This window comes from Phycodurus eques, chromosome 4, assembly GCF_024500275.1.
Source record: "Phycodurus eques isolate BA_2022a chromosome 4, UOR_Pequ_1.1, whole genome shotgun sequence".
Taxonomy (NCBI): Eukaryota; Metazoa; Chordata; class Actinopteri; order Syngnathiformes; family Syngnathidae; genus Phycodurus; species Phycodurus eques.
The window spans coordinates 17,866,202-17,881,315 of record NC_084528.1 but is presented as its reverse complement, the minus strand read 5'-3'; the positions used below and the strand labels follow the sequence as shown (position 1 = coordinate 17,881,315).

The window sequence follows — 15,114 nt, the reverse complement described above, 5'->3', positions numbered from 1 at the left end:
GTAGTTAGAATAAATTGTATTTCCTTCACCAGTGGTCAAGGGTAGAAGACAAAGACGTTAGGGCATTTTCAGTCCCTTTATTGAACAAAGGTAACGAAAAAAACACAAGCACATTTTCACACACACGACCTCCCGTTTGCCAACCGACTCACGCAACATACAGAGTGATTTAAGGGTTAGCCAGTTAACAGCCAGCCAAATCTACACTCTCATTCGTTGACTCCAATTGGTCTGAAATGTAACCCCTGCGATAAACGTACTGTAACATAAATCCAGGCTCCGGAGAAAACTCTGCGGACTCCAAATTGTCATTTGAATCTATCAAATATCAACAATCACAACAAAAATCACAATAAAAATTATAATTAGCAAAAAAAATTATAATACTAAAAATTAAATATCGGTATTTCTATGTGACTCTTGGCATATAAATCCATAAGAAAATTAACAGGCGCAACCTTTCTTTCTTTCTTTTTTTCTTTCTTTTTCTTTCCTTTCTTTTGCTTTTTTCTTCTTTCCAAAACCCCAAATGAACCCGCATCAATGCAGGCCCTGGATCAAGCTATGCGTTTGTCCACATAGTTGTTTGATTCCATTAGAAAAATTCAATAGGCTCACTATTCTCCACACGAAAGAACTAAATGAACGCAAATTAGTAGAAGCTCTGGATAAATCTATGTGATTGGCAAGTCATTTGAATCCATCAAAATCAGAATCAGAATCATCTTTATTTGCCAAGTATGGCCAAAAAAACCACACAAGGAAGTTGTCTCCGGTAGTTGGAGCTGCTCTAGTACGACAACAGACAGTCAATTGACAAAAGACATTGACAAAAACAGTCACTGCGCAATAAAGGGTTGCTTGTTATCTGGTAATGCCGGTACAATTTTTTAAATTTTTTGTATTTTATTTTTTTTGACAATTGTGCAAAAAGATGGCAGAGTCCTCGAGCACTTAGAGCAGTTTGAATGACTAATATAGCAAGAGTCCGGTGCAATGACCATTGTGCAAAGGGCGCGGAGACTTCAAGGAGTGTATGCAGTTTAAAGTGACTAGTAGCGCGATAATCTGGGACAATTTTGATTGTGCAAATGTTGCAGATACTCCTCAGTCAGTGTGTAAGTGGGGCAGATGCTACTCTGACATGAGTGGCCAGTGTTGGTCAACAACAGATATGCAAATAGTGCAATGTGGCGAGACTACTACAGCGAGTGCATGAGACAGAACAACAAACTCAAGACAAAAAAATTGGCAGCATGCCGTTTAAGAAGTTGATGGCAAGAGGAAAGAAGCTGTTGGAATGTTTGCTAGTTGTAGTTTGCATTGATCGGTAGCGCCTACCTTAGGGAAGGAGCTGGAAGAGCTGGTAACCGGGATGTGGAGGGTCCGAGAGGATTTTGCACGATCTTGTCTTAGTTCTGGCAGCGTGCAAGTCCTCCAGGGTGGGTAGGCAGGTAGCGACAATCTTTTCAGCAGTTTTGATTGTATGTTGCAGTCGGAGTTTGTCCTTTTTTGTAGCAGCACCAAACCAGACTGTGATGGAAGAACACAAGACTGATTTGATTACCGCTGTGTAGAACTGCCTCAGCAACTCCTGTGGCAGGCCGTACTTTCTCAGAAGCCGCAGGAAGTACATCCTCTGCTGGGCCTTTTTGAGGACGGAGTTGATGTTGATCGCCCACTTCAGGTCCTGAGAGACTGTAATTCCCAGGAACCTGAAGGTCTCGACGGTTGACACTAGGCAGGTGGACAGCGTGAGGAGCAACTGTGGCGAAGGATACCTCCTGAAGTCCACGATCATCTCTACAGTCTTGAGCGTGTTCAGCTCCAGGTTGTGTCGGCTGTACCACAGCTCCAGCCGCTCCACTTTCTGCCATATGCAGGCTCGTCAACGTCTTTGATGAGGCCGATGACAGTGGTGTCATCTGAGGTGCAGTCGTTCGTGTAGAGAGAGAAGAGCAGCGGAGAGAGGAAACAACCTTGGGGTGCCCCAGTGCTGATGCTGCGTGTGGATGAGGTGGTCGCCCCCAGCCTCACCTGCTGTGTCCTGCCCGTCAGGAAGCTGTAAATCCACTGGCAGATGGCAGGCGAGACGCTGAGTTGAAGAAGCTTGGAGGAAAGGAGTTCAGGGATGATGGTGTTGAACACTGAGCTGAAGTCCACGAACAGGATCCTCGCGTAGGTCCCTGCAATGTCGAGGTGTTCTAGGATGAAGTGCAGTCCCATGTTGACTGCATCATCCGCATACCTCTTCCCTCGGTAGGCAAACTGCAGGGGGTCCAGCAGGGGACCTGTGACACTCTTGAGGTGGTCCAGTACGAGACGTTCAAAGGACTTCATGACCACAGATGTCAAGGCAACAGGCCTGTAGTCATTTAGACCCGAGATTGTAGGTTTCTTGGGGACTGGAATGATGGTGGAGTGTTTGAGACAGGATGGTACTTCGCACAGTTCCATAGATCTATTGAAGATCTGTGTGAAGACTGGAGTGATCTGGTCCGCGCACTTTCACACTGTTGTCTGGTCCAAGAGAATTTTCCGTTTTTTTTCTCCCCTTTCCAAACGTGTTAGTTGAATCCATCTAAAATCAAGAGTCACACCTTTTATCTGTTCTAAGAATCCCCCCCCCCCCCCCCCCCCTTGTTATAAAACACTCAATTATCCCAGATAAATGCAGGCGCTGGGTAATGCTATGCAACCATAGTTTGTGTTGAATAATGTAACCACTGAAGACAGTCTATGCAACATGGGTGCATGATTGCGTACATGGAAGATGCATGGTGTTAGTGCTTTATGATCCTCTCCATTTGAAGTGCTTTGCTACCTTTTTGTGGCATCTATATGAAATTGCATCATTTATTTGTGGATTTTCACGATTGGTGGCAGGGCACATCACTGTGCAAGTAAAAGTGAGTTACCAGCTTTGTCACGGAACAGATTGAATTTGTACGTCAAGGTAGCACTGTATAAGAAATGCTTCTCAACCTGTTTTGTGTATTTGTATGTGTTCACAGCTTGTGGCGTGTGGGTAAAAAGAACGGTGACGTGTCAAGCTACATCACCGACTTCACTGCAAACTTGAGGTGAAACACGACACATCACGCACTCATCACGGGCTGCATGCAAACCTCAAAACAAGGAGGCTGTTCTTGTGAGATTGTAGTAGGCTTTTCTACAAATTCTCTGTCAAAAACAGCTTTTTTGTTTTTGCTTTGAAAGATGCCCTTACCTCAGGAAATGATAACAAAATGTAGTGTTTTGTGGCAGATTGTGGTCTATTAAGAAAAGCACTGTTTGTGTTATCTTAGGGTTAGTGCATGTTGTGGTTTAACCTTTTATATGGTTTCCTTCTAAATTCTCATGAGAACACATTGACCTGCGCAGTTTTGATCCAAAATGCTCTTTACTCCTTTCGGTGTTCTTTTTACACATGACTAAGTGTCTATAAGTCTATTTTCACCTGTTTGATTGGATGTGCAGTGGAACCTTTCAAGTCAAATGCTATTTATTGCTCAATTTGTCCATAACTATTAAGCAACGTGCAAACGCCACACAGGCGAGGCAGGATTTGAACTCAGGTCCTCAGAATTGTGAGGCAGATGTGCTAACCAGTGCCTCACCGTGCTGCCTCAAACTGTATCATGTAACTTAAAAACAAATGATGTTCTGACCCTGAGCTTTGCTAAAAACTGCCAAAGAAAAAACAAACACATTTTTATTTTATTTTAGAGGTTCCACTGTATATCCTGCTTTTCTTTTGTAAGCTGCTAAACTTGCTTTTTATTTCCTCCTTTTCTCCTCTGCTTGTCTGTATGTATGCATTTCATGTATTCTGCTGCTGCGTGTGCGTGTGTGTGTGACACAACAGGAACACTGTGATGGGGGTTAACACAGGGATGAACCAAGCCCTCCTCGGTAACAATCCCCTGGCCACTATACAAGGTGTGTGTTTGAGAGACCATTCAAGGCAAATAGCTCAATAGATGATAGCACAGATTTCAAGGTCTATTTCAAACATCATCAATTTAGCTTCGTTTTACTAAGGAGCATTTTGGCGACATGGAAAAACAAAAGAAATAATTATACTACTCAAAAAATATAAATGCCAGTCAGGCCCACCCAGTGCTGGTCCCAAGCCTAGGGAAGGTTGATTTTTTTTTTTTTCTCAACTTTTAAAATTAGAAATAAAAACACTTTTCTCAAACATATGACTTTTTTTCACAAAAATCTACAGCTTTTTTTAAAAGAATTCTGAAAATAAAAGTTTTTTCTTGAAATACATATATTTAAAAAAAATTCAAATATGCACATTTCTTTTTCTTTTTTTCCCCTCATGAAAATATACAACTTTCAATCTCAAATATGTGTTTTTTCATTAAAATAAAATTTTATTTGGAATACATATAAATAATCTTGATAATATAACTTTTTCCTCAGAGGATTCCGACTTTTTATTTCTAGTGTATTTTTCTCTTCTGTGTATAGCTATACTATACTTTATATAATACTCCTTTGTACCATTTAAATATTCTCAAACAATTTCTCAAAAATCCATTATACATTTTTTTTTCTCCAGAAAATGTAAAAATATTTTCTTGGAAATATGCTACTTTTTTCTTTTAAAAAAAAGCATAAGAAATATAAACAACTTTTCATCTAAATAAGCAACTTTTGAATCAAAATATAAGCAATTTTCTCAAATTATATTTTTCAAAAATCTACAGCTTAATTTCTCAAAAATGTAGTTTTTAAACTTTTTTTTCTCAAAAATGTAAAACAAATCTCAACTTTCCAGGGATTTCCCCACCCCCACATTTCCCCTGAAAATATGTAACCTTTTATCTGGAATGTATCATTTTTGTTTCCCTGAAATTAAACTATATATTTCTTTAGAATGTAAAAAATTATTACATTTTTGCCCTTTGTGTTTTCTTTTTAGTTACTCAATTTAAAGATTCTCTAAAATATGCATCTTTTTTCTCCCCAAAATATTTTTCCCCCCAAAAATGTACAAAAAATAAAACAAAACTTGCAGAAAATATGCCATCTTTCCTTTTCAACAATATCATTATTTTCTTGAAACGCACCACCTTACTGTCCAAAATAATATTTGTGTTTTTCTAGTTACAGAATAGAAGACTCTTTTTCAAAAATCTAAAAAAAAAAACATTTTAGAAATTAACTTTTTTCCTGCAGTGTAATTATTTTTTCAGTGTGGCCCTGAATGTTTATACCATTCAAAGAGCACTTTTGCTATTGAAAAAAACTACACCATCAAAATCCATTGCATGTGAGTAGTGTTGTTGTCGCGTGAATGTGTGTGTGAGTGTGTTCATCTTCCTCATGTGATTCTTTTCCTCCCTGCATCATTAGTCACAAATGACTGAAAAATTGGATCACTGTTATACAGCATATGCACCTCAGCAACCAAACATTGACACTCTCATGGGCCTCGGTACATGAAATGCTACATGATGCACCACACTAATAGGGCAAATGACATGGGCTGCCTGCAGCATGAAGAGCTGTTTGTGTGACCAGAAGAAACAGCGTTGCCAGGACAACGGCCCACTCACAACAGTTGCCACGCTGTCAATGATATAACACGATAAGTAAACCTGAGCAGTGGCCACTTTGCGCTCTCCATGTCGGTACAGTACTCGTTTCACGATGGATAATTACACGCTCTTTACCAGCGTCAGTCAGCATCTTCACAAGGTCTTTTGCTTTAGTTCTTGGGTTGATATGCACATTTCGGACCAAAACATGATCATCTCTGGGACACAGAACCCTGAGCGGTATGATGGTTGGACATTGCCATGGTGTTTATATATGTGTAAAATTGTTTGAACAGATGAACGTGGCACCTTCAGGCATCTGGAAATTGCACCCAAGGATGAGCCAGACTTGTGCAAGTCCAAAATTCTCTTCCTTATATCTTGGCTGATTTCTTTTGACTTTTCCATAATGTTACATAAAGAAGCAATGTGTTTCAGGTGTATTGTACCTAGTTCAGATACGTCCACAGGTGTGTCTCGAATGAACTCAAATGTTGTCAATGAACCTATCACAAGCTTCAAAAGACATTAACTCATCTGGGTTATCCCAAAGTGTTTAAAGGTGTAGTAATCTTACTGTATGTAAACTTCTGACTTTGAAAGTAACGAAAAATTGCCCCAAAAAATCCTTCTCCTATTATTCTGGCATTTGGTAATCCTAATTGACTAACCGGAAAGTTTAGTCAGTTTTCATGTCAGACAGTGAGAAAACCCCCCCCCCCCCAAAAAAACGTCTTTTTATAAAGTGTATGTAAACAACTGGTTTCAACTGTATACACAAATGAACAGGTCGTTATCATTTGCTTCATGCAACTGGCACCCCCCATTCACAAGCATCTTGCTTTGTCTCACAGCAAAGTGATAATATCAGAGAGACCGACAGAAGCACCCTTCTCCACTCAAACAAAAGCTTGTATGCGGTTAGCATGAACATAGAACACATTTTATAAGTGCAAAGGGGTATATTTTTCTAACACCTTTCCTCCCCCTGTCTCCCTCAGCCCTGGCAGCCAGTGGTGGCCAGCTGCCCCTTTCCAGTCTTGAGGGGGGCGGCAAGATGATGCTGGGGGCGTCGGGTGGCCAGGGCGGCGGCCTGGCGTCCTCGCTCTTCCTCAACCACCCGGCCCTCCTCCACATGGGCCAGAGCCCGGGCGCCGGTCTGCTGAGCGCGGTGGCGGCCAAGGCCTCACGCCCATCACCCTTCGCCCCCTCGGCCAGCAGCATCAGCCCCACCCTCTGCTCCCCCTCCCCCTGCTCCAGCCCCGCCTCCTCCTGCTCGTCCAGCGAAATGGCACACAGCCCCAAGATGGAGTGACGCCGCCGGGCGGCCAATCAGAGAGGAGGAAGGAAGGAAGCGGGCATCTCTGGACTTTCACACCAAAGCTAGCTCTTCCTCTCTCTCTTGCGCTCTTCTTTTTCTTCTGGCTCTCTCCGTCCTTCCCTCCTGCTCTTTCCGATGCCAAAAACCCACAGAATGGAAGAGGAGGGAAGGAGGGAGGGAAAGAGGAGGGGAGAAGGGGGCGGGAAGGGGAAGACGAAACCAAAAATCTTTATCTCGCCCCACAGAGGGATCGCTTTTCTGTTTTTGTTTTTTGTCAGCGTCAGTGTGGCACCTCAAGACTCTCTGAGCAAGAGAAGACGAGCAGAGAGGCCCGCTATCCAGCGCCTAAACCAAAAATGACAAAAGAAAACCAAGGAGGAGAAAAAAAGGAGGATTTTTTACATTTATTTATTTTGCGGGTCCGATGAGGAAGAGGAGGAGGAGACATTTGAAACCAAAAATATACCTGAGGAGGCGGAGGAGGAACACACAATGACACAAAAATACCAATACCAAAATCCCAAATACCAAAAAATACGGAGAGAAAAGCTTTATTCAAAGGACATGTAAATAAATAGTGAAGCTATCCAGGACCAGGACTCCACTGCTACACACACATCGTTTGTCCTGCATTTCATAGAGATGTTACCGCTATCTTAGCATCGCCTTGTTACGCATTTAATCATCATCATCTCATCACACTCCTTTGGTAGTGCGCTCCAAATGGAAGACCAAGGTACTGTAACTCTTGGATTGGAAGCTACGATCGGTGACCGCTGCCTCTTGATTCCCCCTTTTGTCAATCAACTTCGTGTGTGTTTGTCCGTGTCGTCGTCCATCGCACCGTTCGTCCGCGTCCGACTGCCATTAAACGCTCAAAATGGAAACCAAAGCATTTTTTTCCCCCAAGGCCTCGAGGGTCTTCTTCAAGAGCCTCGTCCGAGACACTTGACACCCTGCGGGGACGGCGGGACGGGGGTTCAAACCAGGACACAATACCCCCTCCCCACACCGTCTCAACTGGGTCATCAGCTTAAAGTTTCCCCAAATGGGGTAAGTCAGTTGAACCACTTTTAGCGCAAGTTTGTCGAACAACCTGTGCGGGAAGTTAGTTGAAAAACCCAAAACGGGGTAGGTTTTGCCCAAAGGACTGCGCACCAGGCTAAGGGTGGGACACACGGCCGTGACGTCCCACCTTTTATAAAAGGATACCAAAAATAAACCCAAACCAAAAAGAGACAACCAACCCGAGGACTGACCGAAGCAAACCAAAAAAAAACAACCAAATGTGTCTGGAGGGAGGAGGGGAGAACTTTTGGGTGCCACCCTCAAAGTGTGTAGCACAGGTGGATGGCCAAAAATAGGGGAGGGGCCCCGTCCAGCCTCCCTCTCCAGCCCAGCTCTTTTGGTCCTGGATGGAACCAAACGCAAACGACCTCACTGAACTGAATCTTCTTTTCAAAGAAATACTTATTTTCTGTCAGGTTGCTGTGATGCTGTTTTATCGTACTGTACCTTTTAGTGCTTATTATGACCACTCATTTGGAAGAGGCCACTCGCTGACTTACTACACAAAGCTCCTTATTTTGATTTTGGATTTTTTTGTTGTTGTAGTTTTTATCAGGTGGTTGGGTTAAAACAAACAATAACAAAAAACTGAAAATGTAATTTCCTGATTTTCCCAAAATGCCAAAAAACAAACAAACCAAATACACATGAAGTGACGGTCTGGGAAAATTGAGCAGTTTTCAGTTTTTGGGCCGTTAGTGGGTGCCAAATACAAAGACATGGTCGCCATTATGACTTCGCAGGCTTGCTGGCGCCCGCCAGTGTCGCAGAGGCAGGCGGGCGTTTACCCAAAGACAACTCGGCTGTGACGTGGAGGTTGGCGCCTCAAAGGTGAAGCCTTTTGTCCATGTGGACTCTTTAGACGGAATGTATCTGTTAGTGCTTCTATAGATTTTTGTAGTTTAAAAAAAAAAAAAAAAAAAAGATATATGTTATACTACTGCTTACTTATTGCCAATGTATTGTGGGGGGGGGAAAAAAAAAAAAAAAAAAAAAACTGCGGAAAAAAAGATCCTTAAAAACATTGACTTGATTTTAGACCAAAAATTTAAACGCTCTCTCTTTTTTATTTTAAATTTAGACTTTTGATTGTACTATTTATTCAGGGTAGGGTTGATTTGTTCCCTTGCTATTTATTTGTTATTATTCTAATTTATTTTGTTTGAATATTCTGGGATGGATGCGACAATGTTCTTACCCACCAACATTCTTCTTCAAACCAAATAATTCTAATAATGCACCAAGAAGAGGGGAACTTCCTCACGTTTGAGAGGCGACACGTGACTTAGAAAATGTGTGTGTGGGGGGGGTCCAAGGTTTACAACGGTCCCGGCGCACCAGGTTTCCAAGTACCGAGCGGCGCTCTAAGAACTAGTTTGCTGGGCGGCGTAAGAATACGTCGTCACGTGGCACAAGAAAACACGCTCAATTAACGCCGTGCTTACTGATTTTCATTTGATTGTTTTATATTTATGGCCTAAAAATGTTTTTCATACATATATTTACTGTAATTATGACTACTGCTTTCTTGTAGGTTAGAGATAAGAGTACGGTAACTCGCTTTACTCCATCGTAAATCGAGGACCCCCTGTACAACTTATTTTTTTGTACAGTAACATGTTTGTGAGCAGAGCAAAAAGTTGACTTTGACGTGTTAAACCTCTTTCTCCACCAGGAGAAACTATAAAAGCTTTACTGCTACGTGACCAAAAAGAAGCAAAACATTAGAAAGGATGCTCTCTTTTTCTTTTTTAATCAATTGTGCTCCTGAAACCTTGGCTTTTTTTTATCTTAATCTTTTTATTGTATTCCTTCATCCAGCGTTGGATGTAAAAGAGAGAGAGTTCATCATATACCTCATGTTCTCTGATGATAAACCAAATAGATGAATGCTTTAAACAAAAAATGGAGGGGGTCGGGGGTCTCTCTGGGTTACCGGGATGTTGTGCTGACACAAGGTTGGGGGTCCGACATCTGATTATGAGCCCTTTTCACGTGGAGCTCTTGCAAAATTGGCCCATCAGAGTCCTAATCAGACGATCCAGGATTTATTAGTGTTTGCCGTTTACACGGAACACAGCAAAAGCCTGATATTGACGCAGTTGTGCGCACTTTCACACAGCACGTATAAAATCGGAGAGCGATAATTGCTTTCAACGGGGGCCGGACACGTGAGTGTCGGGTGTTCCCTTTTCTTAAAAGTGTTCTGTTGTTGTGGGGAAAAGACAGGATTTGCTTGAATGAGTAAAGTTGCAGTAAAAAAGAAATAAAATTGCACTCCAGTCGTTTGCATTTTACACAAGCCCAGCAAAGGCAGGATATATTGCTGTAATTGTGCGCTTTCACTCAGCAACATCCCACAATCCCATAATCACATGACACCAGGGTCTTGGGTGACGTATGAAATACTTGTTTGACAGACGCAATTGCTTTCAACACAACAGGGCGAGAGAAGTGAGCTGTTGTGTGTTCAATCTAACACCCATTTCCCGCCTTTTCTGGCATTCTCTGTTCCTAAAATGTTTCTGTTGTTCATATGAGATGGAAAAATGAGGACCATTTGGCTAAATGAGTCTCAAGTTGCAGTTGCCATTGTTCCCAAACCTCGAGATGGCAAGCGCTTTCAACACAAAACCCAGCAAAGAGGAGATAATGCCGCTACTCTTCTGAGACTTTTTGAAGAGTTGCATTTTATTCAGGAATAGGTTTTGCATCTTGCCACAAAGATTGGTCACAGTCTATCTGACAACAAGACACTAATTTGTGTCTTGTGGTGTGGAGCAAAGGATGCTGGGCAACGATGAGCTCATTACTCCTGTGGTAACCCGTTAGCATTGCTTTCAACACAACATAGAGGGAGAAGTGAATGCTAAGTGTGAAATTCACACCCTGGTTTCGGCTTTGTGGAATATGCTTACCAACAGGCGCGGAATAATAGCCCTCCACGCAGGCGTCCGATACTGCCTCCGAACGCGGAATATCGTCATGCCAACTGTGCCACCCTCGCTCCGTGCAAATACAGAAAGCACTGTGACATAAAAAGGCGTACAAATATTGTGTGTTCCTAGCAGCGTGAAAGGGGCTTGACTGATCCATGCTCCAATCAGCACACACCCAACTCGTGTTACCCCGGATACCCCCCACCCTGAAAACTCCCCAACCCGACGTTGAGCTTTGAAGGCCGCCCTCTCCTCTTACCCGGGACACTTCCTCTCAAACCCGGCTGGGATCTGGTTGCCAGTCTGGCCCCAAAAGAGATCCATTCTGGACTTCTGTTCAGTTTCTAGAAACTTCCAAAAAGACCGTGTGTCCTAGACTTTGAATCAGGAAACCGGCCAGGTAACCAGGTGACCAGCTGACCGGGTAACTGGGGAGCGGCGGCCAGACGGCGGTTGCTAGGTGACGCGTCCTCTGGAGAATCCCTGTCGGAGGCTGTCTTCTCTCTCGGTCCACGCGGGGGGCTGTGGCGCCGAGGTGGACCTCGGGCCTTTGTGGCCGGTCTGCAACCCCCTTAGTGAATGATACCAAAGTCTATGCCCCGCCCCAGAGATCACGGCAGCCCCGCTTCCTGATGTCCACCGGACGCCGCTTCGTCTCCGCCGGACTCCGGCAGCTTCATTCCACAACGTTAATACAGCCCAACCGTGGCAGGACACTATTTTAACAGTGCAATATACAGCGGAACCACTAAAGTCCAATAAAATCCAGTCCGGCTGCTCAGTTTGCAGTTTTGCGGGATTTCAAAACAATTGAAAAAAATTGGTTCCTCAGTCAAACTGTACAACCCAAAAAGAAAAAACGTGATATACTCTTCATTGAAAAGGTTCAAATCCCTGCTCTCACGTGATGGAAAGTGTATTTTCCGTGTCGCCATCTAAACTGGTTGTTTCTTTCCATTTTTTTACCTTTTGTACACTGAAATAGGTGCTCGGCCGTGACTGAAAACATATTCTGACTTCAAAACCCTGCATAAAATCTTGGACTACATCATGAAGACAACTCTGCTGTGTACGACAAAAGCAACCAAGTGTTTGCGTAGCATAACGTGATCAAAAACAAACCCTTAAGAAACAGAAATCATCTTCCTCCATTTACAAGTCCCAGCTGTTGCTGATTAATTTTACTTTTTTTTTTTTTTAAATGTTAGCTTCAGCCCATTGCTACCACTCTTTAGTCTAATTAATGGCCAACTAATCGTTTCTTTCAATTGCAACCCCGTAAGAGCTCGTACTTTGAAAGGCTAACAGAAGTGCTTTAACATGACTGAAAGTATTTTGAAAAAGGAATGAAACTGCTGGGAGAAGGAAAGACGCGGACTCACTAGCATGCTGCTGTGCTTCCCTCCAACTTCTCTCCTGCACGCTATCATCTTTCTTCTGTCGTGTACAATAATGCAACTTTAGGCCAAAGCCTTTCACAGCCACGCATCCCCAAAACGAGTCCGTTTCCAAGAATAAAACCAAAGAGCTCTGACTTCTTGATTTTTCTCTCCCCTCCAAAAAAAGTGTCACCTAGCGACTCGCCACTCTTTTACAACCTCAGCTATCAAAAGGGAAACGATATTAATGATGCTAATGATGATGATGATGAAATGTATATTTTTGAGTATTTGTCATTGAGAAAAATAATCTGAATTATGGCGATCTTGACGACGATGATAATGAAGTTTCTCTTGGTATCTTTGTAGCTATTCTGATCCTTCTTGAGTTGTTGTCCTTTTTCTGCCAAAGTATGACCCCCACTGCCCTTTTACCCACCTTTTGACCCCGATGTTTGCTACCCACTGTCTGTGTGAGTGAGTGTGCGTGCGAGAGGGGTTTCCCTGGGAGTGGTAATTTGCCGACTGCCTTGTTCATGTAGCTTTAATTGCCCCTGTCAATATATGTGTTTGGATGGATGTATGCCCCCCCCCCCCCACGCCCCCACCCCCGCCCTTCCGATTGTGTCTTCCATCATGTGAGCCCACTCTCTAATTCCCCTAAAGCCCTCGTAGTAGCGACTTTTAGTGTTTATCTTGGGAGGAAAAAAAAATAGAAAACTCTTGTTTGTTCATTGTACAGTGTTGTTCATTTTAAGTCATTTTTGTAACTGAACGTGTTTCATTCATCCAAATAAAAACAGGAGACAAAAATTGTACAGATGACCCTGCCCCCTGCTGCCCACTGACTCTTGCCTGCTTCTTTCGACGGCACCAAAAGCTGTACGGACACAATCGTACCACCAGAGGGAGCTAGAAGACCTACCATTGGCAGCTGACCATAAACCGGGGAAACACAAAACATCGCCATCATTGGGGATATCATAGACCATACTAGCATAGTATCGATTAGGGGTGTGCAAATTATAGCCCGGGAGCCATTTGCAGCCCTGCATGCTTGTCATTTGCCTGCTGTATCCATCCATCCATCCATTTTCTGAGCCGCTTCTCCTCACTAGGGTCGCGGGCGTGCTGGAGCCTATCCCAGCTGTCATCGGGCAGGAGGCGGGGTACACCCTGAGCTGGTTGCCAGCCAATCGCAGCGCACATCGAAACAGACAACTCACATTTACACCTACGGGCAATTTAGAGTCTTCAATTAATGCATGTTTTTGGGATGTGGGAGGAAACCGGAGTGCCCGGAGAAAAACCACGCAGGCACGGGGAGAACATGCAAACTCCACACAGGCGGGGCCGGGGATTGAACCCGGGTCCTCAGAACTGTGAGGCTGACGCTCTAACCAGTCGCTCACCGTGCTGCCTGCCTGATGCTATGATAATGAATACAATTTTAAAAAAGAGAAGAAGAATGTGTTCAGATATCAAACCAGTTTTAAAAAGTAAAATGTACAAAAAAGTTAAATGTTACAAGATGACATGATCACACACTGTAATATGTATATTACATATATACATAACATATATATGTATATCTAACGTGTGTGTATATACCTATGGGTAATGTGTAAATATTTTTGTAAAACTATATATATATATATACATACACACACACATTAGGATTCCTTCATTTCCTGTACCGCTTCACTAGGGTCGCAGGCATGCTGCAGTCTATTCCAGCTGACTCTGTGCGAGAGGCGGGGTACACCCTGAACTGGTCGCCAACCAATCCCAGGGCACATATAAACAAAGAACTATTCGCACTCACATTCACACCTACGGACAATTTACAGTTTTCAATTAACCTACCATGTATGTTTTGGGGATGTGGGAGGAAACCAGAGTACCTAGAGAAAACCCACCCAGGCACGGGGTGCACATGCAAACTCCACACAGGCGGGTCTGGATTTGAACCCGGGTCCTCAGAACTGTGAGGCAGATATGCTAGCTAGTCGTGCACCATGCCGTCCATTAGGATTCGTATGTATTTTAAATACAATATTGAAAACATTTCTAGTTTATATTAGTATAGCCAGTTTAATGAAATTAACTATTAAAATTCATATTTATGAATATAAATATAAAGGCAGTATATAAACAAGTCAGTGAGCCAACTACGATAAATGCCTTCTTAAAAATGAACAAAAAAGTAACATTTTAGGAAAATAATGCCTCAATTCCACAAATATTCTACAACTCTTGATAATGAAAATGCCGGATCAAAGAATGACACGGGCCATATATTGGCCCAATAAGGCTCTGAAAAGTACAGTTATGTAGCTAATAGAGAATACACTGAGCTAGACTCGTAAACAAGTAGATCAAAATAAGTCGTGTATGAGAATTGGTCAAAAGTTAATCTAGTTGTTGACAAACAAGCAGGTAATTAAAGATCTGTCTGTTAGTTAATACCACTAAGTAACACATTTGCATACAAGTGAGACGAGCAGACAAACAAATGAACACACGGGAGCTGCTGTTTTGGCTTTTAACTGGTTTTAATTAACCCTGATTACATCTTAATTAAAAATTCTTTCAAGGGAAGGGAGGAGAAAAAAACCCAACCAACCAACAAGGAGGAGGGGAGAAAAAAAGTGGGGACGATGACGTTACGTCACGGGATTAACTCATCTCAGCACATCTTCACGTCAGGAGTGTTACGTAACAAGCTCGTAACATTTACACAAACAATAGTACACACAATTGGATATTTCCAAATAATGCAACCTCCCCCAAGGTAAAAACTACTAGATAAAAATGACTTCACAGGATGAAGAAGAGAAAAAAAAAAA

The 15,114-nt window shown here is 42.8% G+C and overlaps 1 protein-coding gene across 1 annotated transcript in view; it reads left to right on the top strand.

Moving 5' to 3' along the window:
- pou2f2b (POU class 2 homeobox 2b) overlaps positions 1 to 6,997 on the top strand; it is a 92,888-nt gene extending 85,891 nt beyond the window's left edge. The window contains 3 exon segments of the mRNA XM_061674337.1: positions 3,015 to 3,083; positions 3,869 to 3,942; positions 6,560 to 6,997. Of these exon segments, the coding sequence (XP_061530321.1) occupies positions 3,015 to 3,083; positions 3,869 to 3,942; positions 6,560 to 6,873 (457 nt within the window). The 3' untranslated portion in view covers positions 6,874 to 6,997.
- Positions 6,998 to 15,114: the final 8,117 nt, after the last annotated feature.